At 33.9% G+C, this 20321-nt stretch overlaps 1 protein-coding gene across 2 annotated transcripts; it reads right to left on the bottom strand.

The window, feature by feature from the left end:
* Positions 1 to 1816: 1816 nt before the first annotated feature.
* On the bottom strand, positions 1817 to 5990 carry LOC109799583 (TSL-kinase interacting-like protein). 2 transcript variants are annotated; one of them, XM_020360165.3, is made up of 8 exons: positions 5867 to 5990; positions 5021 to 5162; positions 4587 to 4798; positions 4257 to 4495; positions 3933 to 4158; positions 3042 to 3434; positions 2244 to 2363; positions 1817 to 2155 (listed from the first exon to the last, which is right to left on the bottom strand). In XM_020360165.3, exons 2-8 carry the CDS (start codon positions 5145 to 5147, stop codon positions 2063 to 2065), a joined length of 1410 nt encoding a protein of 469 aa, XP_020215754.1. In that variant the 5' UTR covers positions 5148 to 5162; positions 5867 to 5990; the 3' UTR covers positions 1817 to 2062. The 2 variants fall into 2 exon arrangements, with proteins under 2 accessions (XP_020215754.1, XP_020215755.1); XM_020360166.3 differs by lacking the exon at positions 5867 to 5990 and adding an exon at positions 5730 to 5852.
* Positions 5991 to 20321: the final 14331 nt, after the last annotated feature.

Here is a 20321-nt window from a genome sequence, read left to right on the forward strand (position 1 = left end):
TATATCTTATGCGAAGCATTGCATTTATTCTCTAAATGAAATCAACAGTACATTTTAGTTGTATAGGAATTATTTAATTTTTTGATTGTTGATCGTATTCTTATATAATGTAGGTATTATCTCCCAAGCACAACGACAGAGTTATAGCATAAAATACTTATAATCAAATATTGCGATGCAAATATCAAAGAATTATCATTATTTGCTAACGTGAGAATGATAAGGCTAACCGTGCCTAGGGAAATAACCTAGAGCCTAGAGAGTCCAAAATATTTATTTAAAAAAAAAACAAGTCTAAATAAACATGCAGTAAGTTTTTTTTTTTTTTTTTGGTATTGCTTTATATATTATTTTCATAAATGAATTAAAATCAATATATCATTCCATGACTCTTTTCTTATACAAATTAAAATACGATGTGAGTTAAAATCAATATCTCGTTCCTTGTCTCTTTTCTTGTATACAAATTAAAATATGATGTGACCTAAAATCAATATCTTGTTCCATGTCTCTTTTTTATATTCAAATTAAAATGTGATGTGATTAAAAATTAAATTATCAATCTCTTGAAAATTAGTTTTCCTATATGATGAATTACATTCATAAATCCATATTAAACAATTTTTTAGCTCAATGTAATATATCAATATGTAATGGGTCTATGATAATGTGCAAACTTGAAGTGTTAGTTTTTTTAACCACATTCGTAAATTGCTTATAAATAATAATCATTACTAAAAAAAATTTACATATTAAAATTAAGATATAACATTTATCTATTAAGAGAGTACGTAACGTATAATTTATTTATTTTTTTAAATACGAGAGGAAAAAGAGCTTTATAATTCAAACATATTAAAATTTATAATTTTTCTATTTTATTAATCGTGTTAGACTATTAGATTATAGATATCAATGACAAACTTTAAAAGAATTTAATTAAATTTATGAAAATAATTTATGAACCTATTTTTTAGTTTAATTCTATAACTTTCATGAAAAAATTTATACAATTTTTTTTCAGTAACTTTTACAATTAAATTTACATATAAGTTCTTATCAAATGACAGTTTTTTTAATAAATACTTTTATATCCCACAGCTAGTACTACAACATTGAAAATTGTCCACATTGGCCAAACTAAAAATAGTTGATCCTGAACGTCGTTAAAGAATATTTCTAATGCACTTTACACATAATTTTAGAATAAATTTGTAATATTAATGTACGTATATTTTTTTTTATATAGTGACAGAAATACGCTTATTAATTGTATCATGTAGGCGGATGTTTTAATACTAGATATCTTTCGCATGTACTAATAACCTAAAACTTGATGAAAGCTAATCCAAAAGATCAGGCATTAAATTGTCGAGTTTAAATTTACAAATGCAAGAAACCAATTCCACTTTCGAATAACAAACATTTTCTTCCCACTCGTTTTTCTTCCAATCGCACCAAATAAGATAGTTTATTTCAGAGAAAGATGAAAGGTTCAAAGTTATAGCATGATCACTTTAATTACATTTCAGCACTTACGGTTGACATATAGCAGAATCAAATCAGAACATTTTAGCATATCTTTCAAAATTATGGGACCATAGAAAAGACAATGCAAAATAACTAAATATTAATTCTCCAATAAACCATCAAAACAAATGAAATTATATAAATAATCTCTAATGTACTGAATATTCACCAATTTAATCCCTGGGTTAATATACTTTCTTAATATTGAGAAACTAATTTTTAAAAAATCAATATTCGCCATCTTCAGTAATTTAAAAACTATTTAAAAGTAAGGGTGATACTTCAATGACTAAATAATTTATTCATTAATCCCCTCAATGAATATGGTTTTTAAACAGACAATTTGGTATTCTGTGAGGACATTTAAACCAGACAACTCGGTATTCTGCCAAGCTCGTGTCTTTCTTTCCTTTTTCAACTCTTGTCTCTTAGGCAAGTGTTTCTATTATGTACAATATCCTTTTTCTTCTTTTCCTTCAGAACGTATCTTCAAAACGGAGTCATTTGGTCAACGAATTATGCATCTAAGCTGCTATTTCACAAATCCGTCAATGCTATTGGTTACATTGTCTCCGCCAATAAGCTTAGCTGGCATGCCAAGATCAAAAGGTCCCATAGAATCATTCTGTATTCAGATAGTACCTTACTTAACTCAGAAATCAAGATATTAAATATAACAAACATTGAAATGCTTTGATAAGAAAATTAAATACCCAATTGATGCCTGTTAACCCAAGACTTCTTTCATCATCATATGGGCGTGAAGAAAGTGACATGTCTGTCTGAGTCTTCCCAGATGGAGGATTTTGTGAAGGTCCATCTTGATCATTGACCTTTACAACACCACAAGAGACAATGAAGGGCAAGTAATGATGGATAATGAAGCTTCCATTCAACTAATAGAAACATAATCTCAATCCCACATCAATTTTAAAGCCCAATTTCGGTCCCAATGCTACATTAGTTATTTTATTAGCAGGACATTTTAATTTTGTTCATAGGAGCCCTGTTGGTACCAGGAATTTATAAAGCTGGAGAAATATAATCCAGTTAAAAGCATCTATCTTTTTTCAAAAAACTCACTCATCAAAAGGGGGGGAGGTAATTTATAAATCCCATTATTTCAAAGTCAAATATTCAAAAAGAAATGCCAACAATACATGGCACTTTCAAAAACATTCTCTCTTAATTGGTTGAGTTTTATTTAAAGTTTATGAGTTCCACTTCTTATTTAATGATTCTATCACCTCATTTTGTGATTTTCAATAAATTTCAACAATAAAATATTGGAATAGTGTGTTAAGAGCACTTTTCTTATTCAAATTGGACAAAAGATTAAAAAAATTGTTAACTAACTACTCAGCCCTCACAAAATATTTATAAAAAAACAATAAATAACTTGTTAGTTTTCTTACAAAAAGAACTAGGTAGTTTTTGCATCAGACACACAAGCTTCATGAAACTAAATCACATTTCAATAATGGATTCTCATTGAAGACTGAGCAACTAACCTTGTCCATATTCGACAACTTTAATGAGTTTGAAGAAACATCCTGTCTGCATATCTCAGAATTATTCTTTCCACAAGCTGTCTGCACATCTGTTGGGAAAGATAACTTTCGAAGAGGAAATGCATGACATGTTTCTTCAGCATCCAATATAGATGTGCGCAAGTCTTCACCAGGTATTCTTGGAACAGAACGATTATTAATATGAGCAGCTATATAAGCATCCAATGAATCTGAAGTAATTTCACACGGCTGTATGCCAGAAAATATTTTTGAATCGAGGCCCCCTAGTAGTGATGCTTCAGACAGGAGGCCCCCTATGCTTATATTGAGAAAACTATCAACCCATAGAGATGATGACTGTTGAAGGCCATTACTTACTCTTTGCTCATTATCCTAGTCAGAACAGACATGCATATCTCAGAAAACAAGAAATAACGATGGAATTATTGGAAATTAATCTTTTATCAGAACATAAGGAACATATCAAAACTGTCACAGGATTGACATTCAAATTTCATTTTAGAATTCAGGACCAACCAACAATAGATTTCTCAAATATCAAATAAAGGTCCACATAAGAATTTTATTTGCAAGAAAAATGCCCAAGTGTATTTATGCTCATGATGCTATCATATATAAGATAAATTAATGGCATCTATTAACTTATAAATTTTGTACCACTTTCCAAAACTTTTCCCATAATTATATAAGCTATAATGAAAATCATCATAAAAATCATTTTGATGTTCTTCGATTCACACATAAAACTAATATTTTTAAATCAGATCAGCCAGCAAGATCCACGTCTTCTAGAATAAAATTTAGGTGCAATTTATGCATCTATTTGCAAGTTATTATAATGCACAGCAAAATATTTAATTATCAGTTTACCATAGGATCAACAGCTGCGTTGTCTATTTTCTGAGCCACTGTTTCACTTGCTGCATTGCCCACATCAGTTGCTTTGCATTCTTTGCTTACCTCAACCTTTTCCCGTTCACAACATAAAGTCTCCTCTAAATTAGCATTGCTACCTCCAGATACAGCAGGCTCATGGGGAATTGGTGCAGAAGGTATACCAAAAGACCTAGGTTCATGTATGTAGAACCAGCCATACCTTAAAAATAGAGAGAACAAGTTACAACTTACTACACTGTATAATTACCTAATTTCCATATAGAAAAGGTACATATGATAGAAGATCCGATATAATACTTCAGGCGGAAAATTGCAGGGCTTCCAACAGCAGCATAAACAGCGGAGGCTGTTGTGTCACTATCACTAATTGTCCACCTTCTGCAGTCAGATAGATTTCCCATAATATTATATGGGAAGAGTATAAGCTCCCCTTTGGCTATATTTGAACTTCCCCACTTCTTTCCAAGGTGTTCCAATATTGAGGATATTTTCTTTCGACCTCTAAGTGTAAGTTCTAAATGAGGATTATGCCCATCCTGAAATGAAAAATAGTCTAAGCATCAAGACCTACTACATGAAGACTAGGACAGACTAAAGTATATCCAAATTTTCTAAAAACCATGTGACCTTTTCAAGTGCTATCCGAGTTCCTTCATCAATTGGGAAAAGTTGTAACTTGATTTTTGCAGAAGTGAGCATTTGTCCAGGATGAAGTTCAATTGCCTCTCTCTTTTCTGTAAGAAACACAACTTTGTTGGGAAGCTCTGGGCACATTCTCATTTGTTCCTTAAATGGAAAATGATGATTCTCTTTATCAATCAACAACTGTTGACCACATCCTAAATAGAAAAAAATAATAATAATAACTATATTAAGCAAAATGTACAATAAAAAGGCAACTGAACATTTGTGTAAATTTCAAAACTATGTCACCTCATCCAAAAAATAAAAATAAAATATCCATTCCTTCTAAAACACAAAATTCAGTGCATCAAGGTGGAGGACAATATGAAACCAAAAGATTATTATATTAATGAAATAAATTGACTAAAATATATCACCTCTTGCTCTGTGATCTAACTTATTTGTTCTCTTGGGAGAACTTCTCACTCCAATGGAACCTTTCTTTGGATTGCACTTTTCAGAAGACTTTGCATCTTTCCCGTTTAGTGATCTACCTGTTGTCATGATAGTTCAACCTTCCTGAAAAGATGATAATCAAACAACCTTGTTGATAACCTTCTTGAAAAAGCACCACGCAATGAATTGTCAAAAATAAAGAGAAGACACCGAAACAGCAATATAGATAAAGAGATTCAATGACTAAAGAGTAAACAAAATTAAATACCACAAAATTATGCAAACACTGTATCGGCTTCAATTCAACAAAACATTCAAAATTCGCACAAACTATAAACCCTCAATTGCAATCAAAATTTACCATAAGCCACAATTTATTCTGTACTTCAGTAGAATTATCAAACACGTTTTTTTCACTTTCCGTCCTTAATCATCGAACATGCCAAACTTGTGAGAAAGGAAGAATAAATTTCAATACAAGGAAAAACCAATTGTTAGCACGCAGCCCTAACTGTAACTCGGATCTCAAAAATGATCTCATAAGCAACCTTAACACTATCGTCATACCTCCATGAGCACCAAAAACCCTAATTCGATTACTACGATTCAGATTACAAAGAAAATAAATATTTCAACACAACATGCAACAAAACCAAATTAAAGGATTGTGTTACATAAAAAGAGTGTTACAATGGAGAAAAAAAGCAAAGCCGATGAACACAGAAATGCATCACACGAACATTGAAAGCAAGTGTTATCGAAGAAAAATGGTGAATTCGGTATAGTGAAGTAAAATTAAATAGGTTAGGAAGAGTTGAGTTTAGAACCTTCGAGAAGCTAGGATGGAGCGAGGAATAACTGAAAGAAATCGCAGAGAGAGGAAGAGAAACAGTGTGCGCGGGAATGAATGAATGTTGAAAGTTTGTAAACGGAGGGAACCAAAGAAATATAAATGCACTAAATATTCGAGCCAAAGGCGCCAAAAACTTTTTTTTGGGCTTTTTGTGGGTCCACAATCACACAATCATGTTCCATTTACCTTTCCACTTCTAGGCCTAAACTATGGGCCTCAAACAAATAAAAAACCTGTGTTGGGGTAAATTCTTTATTTTTTAATTAATGGAGTTGGTATTTATAATTTATGAAATATCTAACAGATTATAATAATCTGTATTGATTTGTTATTTATATTTATTTTTAAAAATATGAAATTTAAAATATTATTATCTATGATTCAAATTATAAGCAATAAATTAAATTTTTCTTTAATCTTAATTAAAATTAAAAATAAATCAGACTTTAAATATATAGATTAAACATATTTTATAAAATTAAAATTTAAGTTTAATTTATTATTTATTATAGATTTTTTATAGGTTTCATCTGACCTTTTTAAAAGTCTGGATTAATCTATTAACCTATTTAAAAGTTTATTTTATAATTTATTAATTTATTAATTTATTAATTTATTTAAAAGCTTATCTTGCATTAACAATGTTAAAAAGAACAATATATTTAATTTTAAATAAGTTAATAATTATATTTTTAAATATACATGTGAGTATTTATTTAATTTACATGATAAATCTTTTTAATTTACATGATAAAAAAAATAGTTTACTCTTTATTATTAAAATTTAGAATTTAAAATTAAAAAAAATAATTGAGAGAAAATTTGTGCAAACATTAATATACACTCACACACTGACCGTAATAAATAAAATAATCTTATTAAAAAAATTTATAAATATTTTTTATATCACATTTGAAGTATTCTAAATAACCAATAATGAAAATGACAAAAATAAGGCAAAAATAAGGCTATTAGAGATTTTTACTTTTGATATTTTTATTTCATACAAACAAGAAATACAAAATGTTTAAGTGTAGTGAAAATGTAAAAAATATTGATAATTTATTTTTTTTAATTATAAATTTATTTTATTTAATTATATTGATAATAATGTCATATATATTATTTTAATTATATCATAGATAAATATAGTAGCCTATCGAACCTTGTGGGTTTTTTTATAAGTATAAACTCATGTTTTAATTAATAAATTTTTTTAAAAGTTTAAGCCATGCTTTTTTATTAAGTAGATTAGGTTAGATCAGACTTTAAACAAACTAGGTTATAAACTTTTGCTTAAGACTTTATCTATTTTATAAGTAATAATTTGATTTTTAAAGTTACTCAATGTTAAATTTCTTTTTATATTTTCATTTCTTTTAACTCTAATTAATTTTTTTTTAAATTGAAATTCATAAGTTTGTTCTTAAGAATCTTATAAAGATAAACTAGACAGAGGAGCTCTAGAGTTTTGAAACTCTTTTTTTTCTTTCTAACCTTTAGGAGTTGTATAAGATCTCAAATGAGCATCTAGTGGGTGATTCAAAGTTGTTGCAACTCAAAAATAATGTTGGTGTATAACTTTAGAGTTGTTCGAAGCTTATATCTCTTCTTCCTCCTTCCTCCTTCCTCGATTCTTTTCTATTTCTAAGTAAAGGAAGCTATAACTGATTCTTTTATTAATGATTGAAATGTTATTTAAACTACTCAAAACGTGATTGTATTGACGATCAAATGATGGATTCTCTTATGTTGTGAAGTTTTGAATATGTAGGGAGATTTTGAGTGAGAGAGGATCAAACATCTGTTGCGTGTTGTTATTCTAAGTTGATTCAAGTTGTTAATGATGTATATGAATGATATCTTGCATTGCATGTTTGGTTTGTCTAAGTTGAAAGTGAATTTGAGCCAATTATTAAATTAACTGAATGTAGATTTCACCATCCTATTAAGGGCATTTTCATGACATTAGGCATAACTCAAATCAGGGGTCTTTTGTCTCACTCGCACCAAACGTAGGATTGGTGGTGCCAAGCGTGAGGAGAGAGAAAGTCTTTCACTTAGTCTCATCGAACGTGAGTTTAATGGTATTGAGCGTGAGGTCAGAGAATTATCTCTAACTTGGTGACATCAGACCTCGAGTTGTGTGACACTCAACATAACCAAGACATAACCCTTTTCCTAAGTGACTTCGATACCTATGGAGTAATGTCGAGCGTGAGGAGAGAGAATCACCTTTTTCCTAAAATGGGATTAAATGTGGGTTTAGCCACACTAGGCGTGAATGTCCTAGGGATTCTTTAATCTCTTTCATGTCAGGTGTAGGTTGAGTGGTGCTAGGTGTGGACAAGACAGAGGGCTTCATGTCTTAGTGACATCAGGCACAAGGTGAATGGGATTGGGCATGAAGTTCCTTGTAAAAATATGTTGTTTGGCTGAGAAGGTGGTGAACATGTGTAGGTTAGTTTAATCTATTACATGCATGTTGATATATGTTGTTAGCTCTTTATACATTAATCTGGGATAATTAATGATGATCGAACTGTTGATAATTGAATGATGTTGGTTCTGTAACAACCCACCCTAGGCCGTCACATCAATAACCAACCAAAATAAAAGAGCATTTATAATATAAAAAAATAGAGCAAAAGCCAGCTACGCTAGAGTGTAAAAATTGTTTTCATAATAGCAAACATAAGTATATTAGTCATTCTCAGTAAAATCATACAGTCATCCAAAATATATTAACATTAACCATTAACAGAAACACCCTAGGTGCTGGTCAAGCTCTAAGCCTAGCCACTTCTCAAAGCAACTATCAGAAGACTTCTTGCTATCCCAAGCCTCACACCTGATCTGCTCCCCCACAAAGTGAGATCATCACAGTCCAAACCACATGGAAACATGCAAGGGTTAGCACATATAAAACCAACCATAGTACATGATAAAATATCATTAAACAGATATTTATCCATAATATATATATATCCGCACCAAGGAAATAAACCTTATAAATAGTTATTTCCATGCCAAATATAAATCAAATCTAAAATCCAATGCATACAATCCACACCATTTGTATACATATTCCACATCCAGAAACAAAGTCACACCACTGTATAATTATTCCATGATCTCACACCAACATATCCTCACAATGTTGGCCTCAACACCATCCACCAAGTGTTGACACGCACGCTGAAACATATCAGCAACCCAGGAATCACACCTGACCTCTCATGGAAAATATACAGTTGGATTACGTCGTCACGTAATCCTGGTGATCATGGCCACTTCATCCATCGGTATGACTCGGCCTGGCCCCCATACCGGTAGCAAATAGAATACTTAAAGGAGTACTTCAGAATCCACCTAACATCTGAAGTGGTTTATCATATAACCTTTGGAAAAGTTCCACGTTGGAATCCTCACCATGGGATTCCCAATTTCATATTTTTCCAAAGATTATATCCTGATCTCACCAAGAGATCTAATCCATACCATAACCTTACTCCTTTAAGTCCTATTTACTTTTCCAAACCACATACACAACATATTCCATAATTAAACATAACCATAACCATGCCAATTTGTCAATATAATAATAATATAAATATCCAAAACAACCATCCATTGATCCAAATTATACTATATGAAATGAAAATCTCCACATAAAATAGCATATTAAAATTATACTATTCCTATCATGCTCATATATATACTAGATTAATTTTATAAGCACTACCCTTACTTAACATACTAGATTAATTTTATAAATGCCACCCTTACTTGTATAAACCTGAACTGAAACTCGGGCAGAACCTCCACCTCTCTCCTTAAACAGGAACCGAAACTCGGGCAGAATCTCCTCTTCTCCCTCCTCTTTTCTCTCCCTTGGCAGAACCCCCTCTACTGGATTCCTCTTCCTCTCTTTCCTCTTTTCTTTCCCCTCTTCTCTCTTTCTCTCTCTAGGAATTCTTCTCTCTCAAGGCATACATTTCCAACACCCCAAGGCCCCTATTTATAGCAAATTTTCGCCACCTAACCAGAACGGCCCGTTCCGAAAACGGAACGCCCGTTCTGAACCCTTCAGAACAACGTAAAATTTTCGACTGGAACGGCCCCGGAACGGCCCGTTTTGAATCCCAGCAGAACGGCCCGTTCTCCTTTCGGAACGGCCCGTTCTGCAAGGAGAACGCCCCGTTCTCCAAGCAGAACGGCCCGTTCTGCAAGGGGAACGCCCCGTTCTCCAAGCAGAACGGCCCGTTCTCCTTTGGAGAACGGCCCGTTCCGGCCCTGTTCTGCACAAACACAGAACACACATTTTTCTCTTTTGGAACGGCCCGTTCCGCTTTTGGAACAGCCCGTTCCAAAATCCGAAAATGCCCCAAAAATTTTAATAAAAATTACGAAAATGCCACCGATAATTACTAAAATGCCATCCAATAATAAAATTACAAAAATACCCCTATGCCTTTGAAAAATTACGAAAATGCCATAATAATAAAATGGGTATTACAATTCTCTCCAACAACAAAAATTTTCGTCCTCGAAAATTCACTTACTCTAAAAGAGATATGGGTATTGATCCTTCATCCTTTCCTCCAACTCCCAAGTAGCTTCATTAGTAATCGCATCCCAAATAACTTTCACCAAATTGATAGATTTACCTCGCAACTGTTTAACTTTCTTATCTGCCACTGAAACTGGCTGTTTCTCAAAAGTTAAATTTTCCTTAACTTGTACTGCCTCTGATTCCAAGACATGACTTGGATCGTGAATATATTTCCTCAGTTGTGAAACATGGAACACATCATGCAGATTAGAAAGGAATGGAGGTAATGCAATCTGATATGCCACTGGTCCAATCCTCTTGAGAATTTGATACGGTCCAATAAACTTAGGATTCAACTTCTTAGCTTTGATAGCTCTTCCCACACCTGTGGTAGGAGTTACTTTCAAAAACACATGTTCTCCTTCTGAAAACTCCAAAGGTTTCCTCCTTTTGTCTGCATAAGACTTTTGCCGACTCTGAGCAGCTTTCATTCTTTCCTGAATTTGTTTCACCTTTTCAGTAGTCTGTAAGATGATCTCTGGCCCCACCATCACTGATTCTCCCTCTTTAAACCAACACAAAGGTGTTCGACATTTCCTCCCATACAGAGCCTCAAACGGTGCCATTCCTATACTTGCATGAAAACTGTTATTATAAGTGAACTCGACCAAAGGCAACATCTCTTCCCAATTCCCTAGATGATCCAAAATACAAGCCCTCAACAAGTCCTCCAAAGATTGGATAGTCCTCTCAGACTGCCATCAGTTTGTGGGTGATAAGCAGAACTGAGCCTCAACTTAGTCCCTAACGCTTGATGCAAACTTTGCCAAAATCGGGATGTAAAACGAGGATCCCTATCAGAGATGATACTAGAGGGCACACCATGTAATCTAACAATCTCCTTAATATACAATTGAGTTAACTTTTCTAAGGACCACTTTATATTCACCGGAAGAAAATGAGCACACTTAGTTAATCTATCCACGATCACCCAAATAGAATCACAATTCTTAGCAGACCTTGGTAATCCAACAACAAAATCCATGGTTATACTATCCCATTTCCATTCTGGCACTTCCATCATTTGTAACAAACCTCCTGGTTTTTGATGTTCCACTTTAGCTTTTTGACACACAATGCAAGATGCAACATACTCAGCTATCTCCCTTTTCATTCCATTCCACCAAAACATTTTCTTCAAATCTTGATACATTTTTGTCATACCTGGATGTACACTTAACTTACTTTTATGACCTTCCTCAAGTATCAACTTCTTCAACTCCTCATCTTGTGGAATACAAATTCTACCCTTATACCTCAAGATTCCATCCATATCTTGTTCAAATCCTTCAGCTTTCTCAGAACCCAACAACTCCTTAACCTTGTTCAAACTCGCATCCTGAACTTGTTTTTGTTTCACCATCTCTAAGAAATCACTAGTAATGGTAGTCATACCACAACTAATAAGATCTGAGGCAATCACAACATTAAGATTCATATCCCTGAATTTCTCTACTAACTCCATCTCTTTAACCATCATGTAAGACATATGAAGAGATTTTCTACTCAAAGCATCTGCCACCACATTTGCTTTACCTGGATGGTACATTAACTGAAAATCATAATCTTTCAAAAATTCAATCCACCTCCTTTGCCTCATATTTAACTCTTTCTGATCAAACAAATATTTCAGACTCTTATGATCACTGAACACATCAAACTTTGCCCCATAGAGATAATGCCTCCAAATCTTCAAAGCAAAAACTACCGCCGCCAACTCTAGATCATGCGTAGGATAATTCCGTTCATGAGTCTTTAACTGCCTAGATGCATAGGCCACAACCTGCCTATCTTGCATAAGAACACATCCTAAACCTTGATGAGATGCATCACAATAAACCTCAAAAGATTTATTAGGATCTGGCAGAATCAACACTGGAGACGAAGTCAACTTTTCCTTTAACTCTTGAAAACTCCTTTCACACTCCTCCGTCCATATAAAAGGATGATCCTTCCTGGTCAGCTGTGTCAAAGGCATAACTATTTTAGAAAATCCTTCTATAAATCTTCTATAATAGCCAGCCAATCCCACAAAACCTCTAATTTCAGTAACTGATTTTGGACGCTCCCACCTCAAAATCGCTTCCACCTTAGTAGGATCAACTGCAATTCCTTGTGCAGAAATCACATGACCCAAGAACTTAACTTCAGATAACCAAAACTCACATTTTGACAACTTTGCAAATAACTGTTTCTCCTTCAATACCTGCAAAACTATCCTCAGATGTTCTCTATGTTCTTCCATAGATTTAGAATAAACCAGAATATCATCAATGAACACCACAACAAACTTATCCAGAAAGGGTCTGAAAATCCTGTTCATATAATCCATGAAAATAGCTGGAGCATTCGTCACTCCAAAAGGCATGACAACATACTCATAATGACCATATCGAGTCCTGAAAGCAGTCTTTGGTATGTCCTCCTCCTTAACCCGTATCTGGTGATACCCAGACCTCAAATCAATCTTGGAGAAAACAGAAGCTCCCCTCAATTGGTCCATCAAATCATCTATCCTTGGCAAAGGATACTTATTCTTGATTGTCAATTTATTTAACTGCCTGTAATCCACACATAACCTCACACCACCATCCTTCTTCTTTACCAATAACACTGGTGCTCCCCACGGAGAGACACTTGGTCTGATCATCTGCTTCTCCAAAAGCTCCTCAACCTGCTTTTTCAATTCAAACAACTCCGCTGGTGCCATTCTATAAGGAGAAATGGACACTGGTCCCGCCCCTGGTATAAGATCAATACTAAACTCTAACTCTCGCTTTGGTGGTAATCCCGGAACATCATCCGGAAAAACCTCTGGAAATTCTCTAACAACATCAATACTATTCAACAACTTTTCATTCTCTATACTAATAAAAGATAAGATCATAAACCCAAGAGCTCCATTCTTCAACAACCCATCCACCTGTCTATTAGAAATAAATCTCTCCTGTTCATCAGTAGGAAAGATTAATTTCTTCTCTGAACAATCTATCAAAATCCTATTGGCAGAAAGCCAATCCATCCCTAAAATCACATCCAAATCGGATAGAGGTAAACAAAACAAATTCACTTTATAACAACGCCCTTCCACCTCCACTGGACATCTCAAACAAACTTCAGAAGTCAAAACAGACCCTGAAGCTGGGGTAGAAACAACTAGATCCACACACAAAGAACTCTCAACTAAATTTAACCTTGCCACGCATTCATAAGAAATAAAAGAATGTGAAGCACCAGAATCAAATAAAATAGAAATCTCATTACCATCAGCTTTGCCCTTTCCTTTTACCAGCTCAGATGTCGTTTCAGCTTCAGCACCTGTTAAAGCAAAGACACGACCTGCTGCAGTAGGCCGATCCACTTTCTGGTTCTCTCTAGCTGGAATATTTTTGACATTGCAATCTTTAGCCATGTGACCCACCTTGCCACATTTAAAACAAGCATAATTCTTTGTAGGACAATCCCTTATCATATGTGGGCCTCCACACGTATAGCATCTAACAGCTCCTGTAGTAGTAGTCCCCATGGGTTTCTTATTAGCATTCCCAATCTGAAATTGGGATGGTCTCTTTTGAGATTGTTTCCCCCTTCCAGATGATCCTTCTGGTCCTTTCACCATTTTATTCCCTCCCTCAAATCTTTCAACCGTTTTTGCCTTTTCAACCAGCATTGGGAATTCCATAATTTCCATAGGGACAATAGTCTTTTTCAGCTCAAATCTTAAACCCTCACTAAACTTCCTGCATCTCCAGGCTTCAGTGATAGCTTGAGAATAATATCTAGCCAAGTGTTCAAACTTGACCACATACTCTTGTACTGACATATTTCCTTGTTGCAATCTTAAAAATTCAGCTTCCTTAGCATATCTGGCGCTATCTGGAAAATATTTCTCTAGAAATACCTTTTTGAAATTTTTCCAATTTATCACCTCCCCTCTAGCTTCCATCATAGCTTGAGCACCCTTCCACCAGAAGCTAGCCTCACCCACTAGCATATAAACAGCATAATTTAGCTTCCTCTCCTCTGGACACTGCATCACCATGAAAATTTTCTCCATCTCCTCAATCCATTGATCAGCAACTTCAGGTCCATTAACACCTGTAAATTGAGGAGGATTCCCTTTTCTGAATTCTGACAAGCCCCTATATTCATCAGGTACTTCAGTCCTAGCTGCTTCAGCTGCAGCCCGGTTAGTCTCCATCTGAGCCAACAAGGTATTCTGTTGTCCAATAGCAGCAGCAATTAACTCCATAGCTTGAGCAATTTGCCGCCCATCCATGCTTGAAGAAGAATTAGAATGATTTCCCCTACCAGCCATCCTAAAAAGGTCAAAGAACTTTATGAGTTTACACGAAACTCAATAAGAAATTCCTAATCAAGATTAAGAAACTCATGAGTTACTCATGAAGTTCCTTTCATTTCCACACAACGGAAATGCAACAAGACCATTTCCCACAAATCCTAAAGAGACTTGACCAGCTCTGATACCAAAATTGTAACAACCCACCCTAGGCCGTCACATCAATAACCAACCAAAATAAAAGAGCATTTATAATAAAAAAAAATAGAGCAAAAGCCAGCTACGCTAGAGTGTAAAAATTGTTTTCATAATAGCAAACATAAGTATATTAGTCATTCTCAGTAAAATCATACAGTCATCCAAAATATATTAACATTAACCATTAACAGAAACACCCTAGGTGCTGGTCAAGCTCTAAGCCTAGCCACTTCTCAAAGCAGCTATCAGAAGACTTCTTGCTATCCCAAGCCTCACACCTGATCTGCTCCCCCACAAAGTGAGATCATCACAGTCCAAACCACATGGAAACATGCAAGGGTTAGCACATATAAAACCAACCATAGTACATGATAAAATATCATTAAACAGATATTTATCCATAATATATATATATCCGCACCAAGGAAATAAACCTTATAAATAGTTATTTCCATGCCAAATATAAATCAAATCTAAAATCCAATGCATACAATCCACACCATTTGTATACATATTCCACATCCAGAAACAAAGTCACACCACTGTATAATTATTCCATGATCTCACACCAACATATCCTCACAATGTTGGCCTCAACACCATCCACCAAGTGTTGACACGCACGCTGAAACATATCAGCAACCCAGGAATCACACCTGACCTCTCATGGAAAATATACAGTTGGATTACGTCGTCACGTAATCCTGGTGATCATGGCCACTTCATCCATCGGTATGAATCGGCCTGGCCCCCATACCGGTAGCAAATAGAATACTTAAAGGAGTACTTCAGAATCCACCTAACATCTGAAGTGGTTTATCATATAACCTTTGGAAAAGTTCCACGTTGGAATCCTCACCATGGGATTCCCAATTTCATATTTTTCCAAAGATTATATCCTGATCTCACCAAGAGATCTAATCCATACCATAACCTTACTCCTTTAAGTCCTATTTACTTTTCCAAACCACATACACAACATATTCCATAATTAAACATAACCATAACCATGCCAATTTGTCAATATAATAATAATATAAATATCCAAAACAACCATCCATTGATCCAAATTATACTATATGAAATGAAAATCTCCACATAAAATAGCATATTAAAATTATACTATTCCTATCATGCTCATATATATACTAGATTAATTTTATAAGCACTACCCTTACTTAACATACTAGATTAATTTTATAAATGCCACCCTTACTTGTATAAACCTGAACTGAAACTCGGGCAGAACCTCCACCTCTCTCCTTAAACAGGAACCGAAACTCGGGCAGAATCTCCTCTTCTCCCTCCTCTTTTCTCTCCCTTGGCAGAACCCCCTCTACTGGATTCCTCTTCCTCTCTTTCCTCTTTTCTTTCCCCTCTTCTCTCTTTCTCTCTCTAGGAATTCTTCTCTCTCAAGGCATACATTTCCAACACCCCAAGGCCCCTATTTATAGCAAATTTTCGCCACCTAACCAGAACGGCCCGTTCCGAAAACGGAACGCCCGTTCTGAACCCTTCAGAACAACGTAAAATTTTCGACTGGAACGGCCCCGGAACGGCCCGTTTCGAATCCCAGCAGAACGGCCCGTTCTCCTTTCGGAACGGCCCGTTCTGCAAGGAGAACGCCCCGTTCTCCAAGCAGAACGGCCCGTTCTGCAAGGGGAACGCCCCGTTCTCCAAGCAGAACGGCCCGTTCTCCTTTGGAGAACGGCCCGTTCCGGCCCTGTTCTGCACAAACACAGAACACACATTTTTCTCTTTTGGAACGGCCCGTTCCGCTTTTGGAACAGCCCGTTCCAAAATCCGAAAATGCCCCAAAAATTTTAATAAAAATTACGAAAATGCCACCGATAATTACTAAAATGCCATCCAATAATAAAATTACAAAAAATACCCCTATGCCTTTGAAAATTTACGAAAATGCCATAATAATAAAATGGGTATTACAGGTTCCATATACATTGATCTAAAATAATGTATATAAATGATTGATTGTTGAACTATTGAGGTGATAGTGTTTATAATACTTTAGGCATAAGGGCATCAAGGTGTGTTGGATTGATTGACTTAAAACTAAAGGAGAGGGTGTTTTCGAAAGTTGTATATCCAATACTGAGAATATTGTAGTGCTGCTCTATGAGCTCAGTTGTTGAAAACACTTCTTAAGTTGTTGTCTATTGAAGTGAATATTTGAGTCTCCTTTAGAACCCTAGTTAATGCAGTATGTGGCCTAAGTTGAGGCATACTGGCTATAAGTGATCAATGTTGATCTGTATGTGGCAAGGTTGAGACATACATGTATAAAGAGACCAACCGTGTAAGATAAAAGGTTGAAGACTTAGTCTCTACTTGAGTACTAGAAGGGCATAGTATTTAAAAGATAGTCAACAGGCTAATCCCAAAAGAGGCTTAATTATGCAAGTTAATGTTGTGGTAGACTCACACTCAAGTTGTTATACCTTGACAAGAATATTATACTTTCTAGTTTAAGTGGTAAAATTTGAGAAACTATGTTGTTACAGATTAGTATCCAACTTGGTTGTTGATTTAGCAGGTGTAAAAAGATTATGTTGATTTGGTAGGGTTAATCTACTTAAACTGTTTACCTTTGTTGTAGGGGATCTTCATAGGTGAATGTGTGGTGATGCATATAATTGAAGTGTATTGCATATGGTGAGGTGATCTTGGTGTAGTTCACATGTTGTGTGGTATTGTTGTTGAATGGTATGGTTGTTGGCATATGTTGTTAAATTAATTACCTTTATAAGGTTGTTGAGTGTCATTTTGAGATTTTATTGATGTATTGCTATGTTGTAGACCATGAGATGCTATGTTGTACAACTTACATGTAAGTGATTGGTAGTAGGGGTGTTCATGGATTATTTTTTTCAAAAAACCGATCCAAATTGAACTGAACCGTTTTATAAAAGTGGATCGGTTAACCGATCCATTTTTTATAAAGTGGATCAGTTTTTTTGAAATTGGATCGGTTTGGTGCGGTGCAGTTATCCACTTTTTACTCATATATGGATTGGTTTTTTTAAAAAACCAAACCGAACCGAACCGATCCACTTTGTAAAAATGGATCGGATAACTGAACCAGTTTTATAAAGTGGTTTGGTTCGGATTTTTTTTCAAAATGGATCAGATTTTTCAATATGGATCGGATCGATTATGGATCGGTTCGGATCAATTTGAATTTTTTGTACACTCCTAATTAGTAGTATAATTGTCTTTTTTTCTATACCTTTTCGCATGGTTATTCTTTTGAATACCAACTTATCATTGCATGTTTTTTTTATGGTTGAACTATGATGAAAAAACATGGAAAAAAGGTAAGGCTAGATTTGAGGCATGATGCTAGGTTTTGAGGCCATGTTGGTTGATGATGGAGCTAAATGTTTTGGGCTACTCTGATGTAACTGGTATTGTCGAATTGTTTGACCGACAACTTAGGGTTAGGGATGGCAACAGGGCGGGGCGGGTACGGGTTTCATGATACCCGTCCCCGTCCTCGCGAGCCAAACTCATCCCCGTCCCCGTACCTGTACCCGTCGGGTATGTGATTTTCATCATCATCCTCGTCCCCGTCGGGTATCGGGTATACCCGTACCCGTACCCGTCAAAATTTTTATTTTTTTATTTTTTTTAAAAGATAATATTTTTAAATTATTTTTTTAATTATATTATAATTATAATTAAGTTAATTTTTTATCTCATATTATAATAAATAATTACACATAAAAAAATATTAAGATTATTTAATATAATTAAATTGAAAGTAGGTATTAAATTAAAAATGAGAACGGGGACGGGGACGGGGACGAGTACGTGTAAGTACATACCCGTACCCCGATTTAATATATCGGGTTTTACCTGTACCCGTACCCGTACCCGGTCAAACCGGGTATTCCCCGTAAAAATCGGGACGGGATCGGGTATTACCTGCAGGTACGGGTATATTTGTCATCCCTACTTATGATTAATATTAAATACTAGATTTTGTACATGTGTATATATACATGTATAGTTATTATATTTCTTTAGTTGTTGTTACGAATATTCTTTACTTTTATATATTATTATGTAAGGAGGGTTCAAACGACACCAGTGTAATTTTTACTAAGTGTTACACTGCTCAATAACTTTATATTAAATGTGAATTTTGAAAATTCAACCGTTAGATTGAAAGTTCATATCTCTTAGATCATATATGTCAAATTTTGTTAAAATTGAACAATAACTTGAAGGTAATCAAAGTGTTCGTATTTTAGTATATTTTGAAATGTATATATTACGTCAATTTTATTTTATGAAAATGAAGTATCAAATCATCTTAGATTAATATAAAATTTGTTATATATGATCTAAGAGATATGAACTTTCAATCTAACGGTTAGATTTTCAAAATTCACATTTAATATAAAATTATTGAGTGGTGTAACACTTAGTAAAAGTTATACCGGTGTCATTTGAACCATCCTCTTATTATGTGTATATATAGGTATTGTTTATATATTAATCTCAAATACTTGTATATTTTTTGTTGCTAGTAGTTAAACCATTAAGTATAGAGATTAAGGTAGGTCATTACAATTATTTTATCATGTTACATGTTTTTGAAACATTTTCTAACACCTTTTTTTATTATTAATTCAAATTATTGAAAATTACAAATTCATGAATGAATTTTGTTAAAGAAAAAGTGTGTCTACCAAATATTTATGATTGTTAATACTCCAATAATATAAAATCAATAAACTATATAAGATTTTTCACATCCTAATATAAACTTTTGAACAAAATTAAAATATAGTTCTTTAAGTATAGTTAATGTATTTTTTTTATAAAAATTTAAAATAATTAGTTATATTTTATAAATTTTATAAAAATAATTTAAATACAAATTTAAAAAATTAAAAAATATATTTTTGAACAAGATCCGTTCAAACCAAATTTCTATGTCAATTTTAGAATAATTTAACTAATTCTCTACCTTGCATCGATTCTGATCTTAGATCGATTTTTGGTGACTGATTCATTTTTCAAAATAAAAATAGTAAGTTAATGTACATATACAAATTATATATTATTATACAAAGCATAAGTTCAAAAATAAAATCAAAATTAATACTACTATTCATATAAATCTTATAGATTTATAATAAAGTGATATCCTACAACAACAAAAAAGTAACACAATATAAAAAAAAATTAAAAAAGAAAATTGACAAGTTGATCCACCTCGACTCACCTTTAACCTATTTTCTTGACAAGTTAAAATGGGATGGGTTAAAGATAGTTAGTGGGTTGAAA

This window comes from Cajanus cajan, chromosome 2 (assembly GCF_000230855.2).
Source record: "Cajanus cajan strain Asha chromosome 2, NIPB_CcT2T_4, whole genome shotgun sequence".
Classification (NCBI taxonomy): Eukaryota; Viridiplantae; Streptophyta; class Magnoliopsida; order Fabales; family Fabaceae; genus Cajanus; species Cajanus cajan.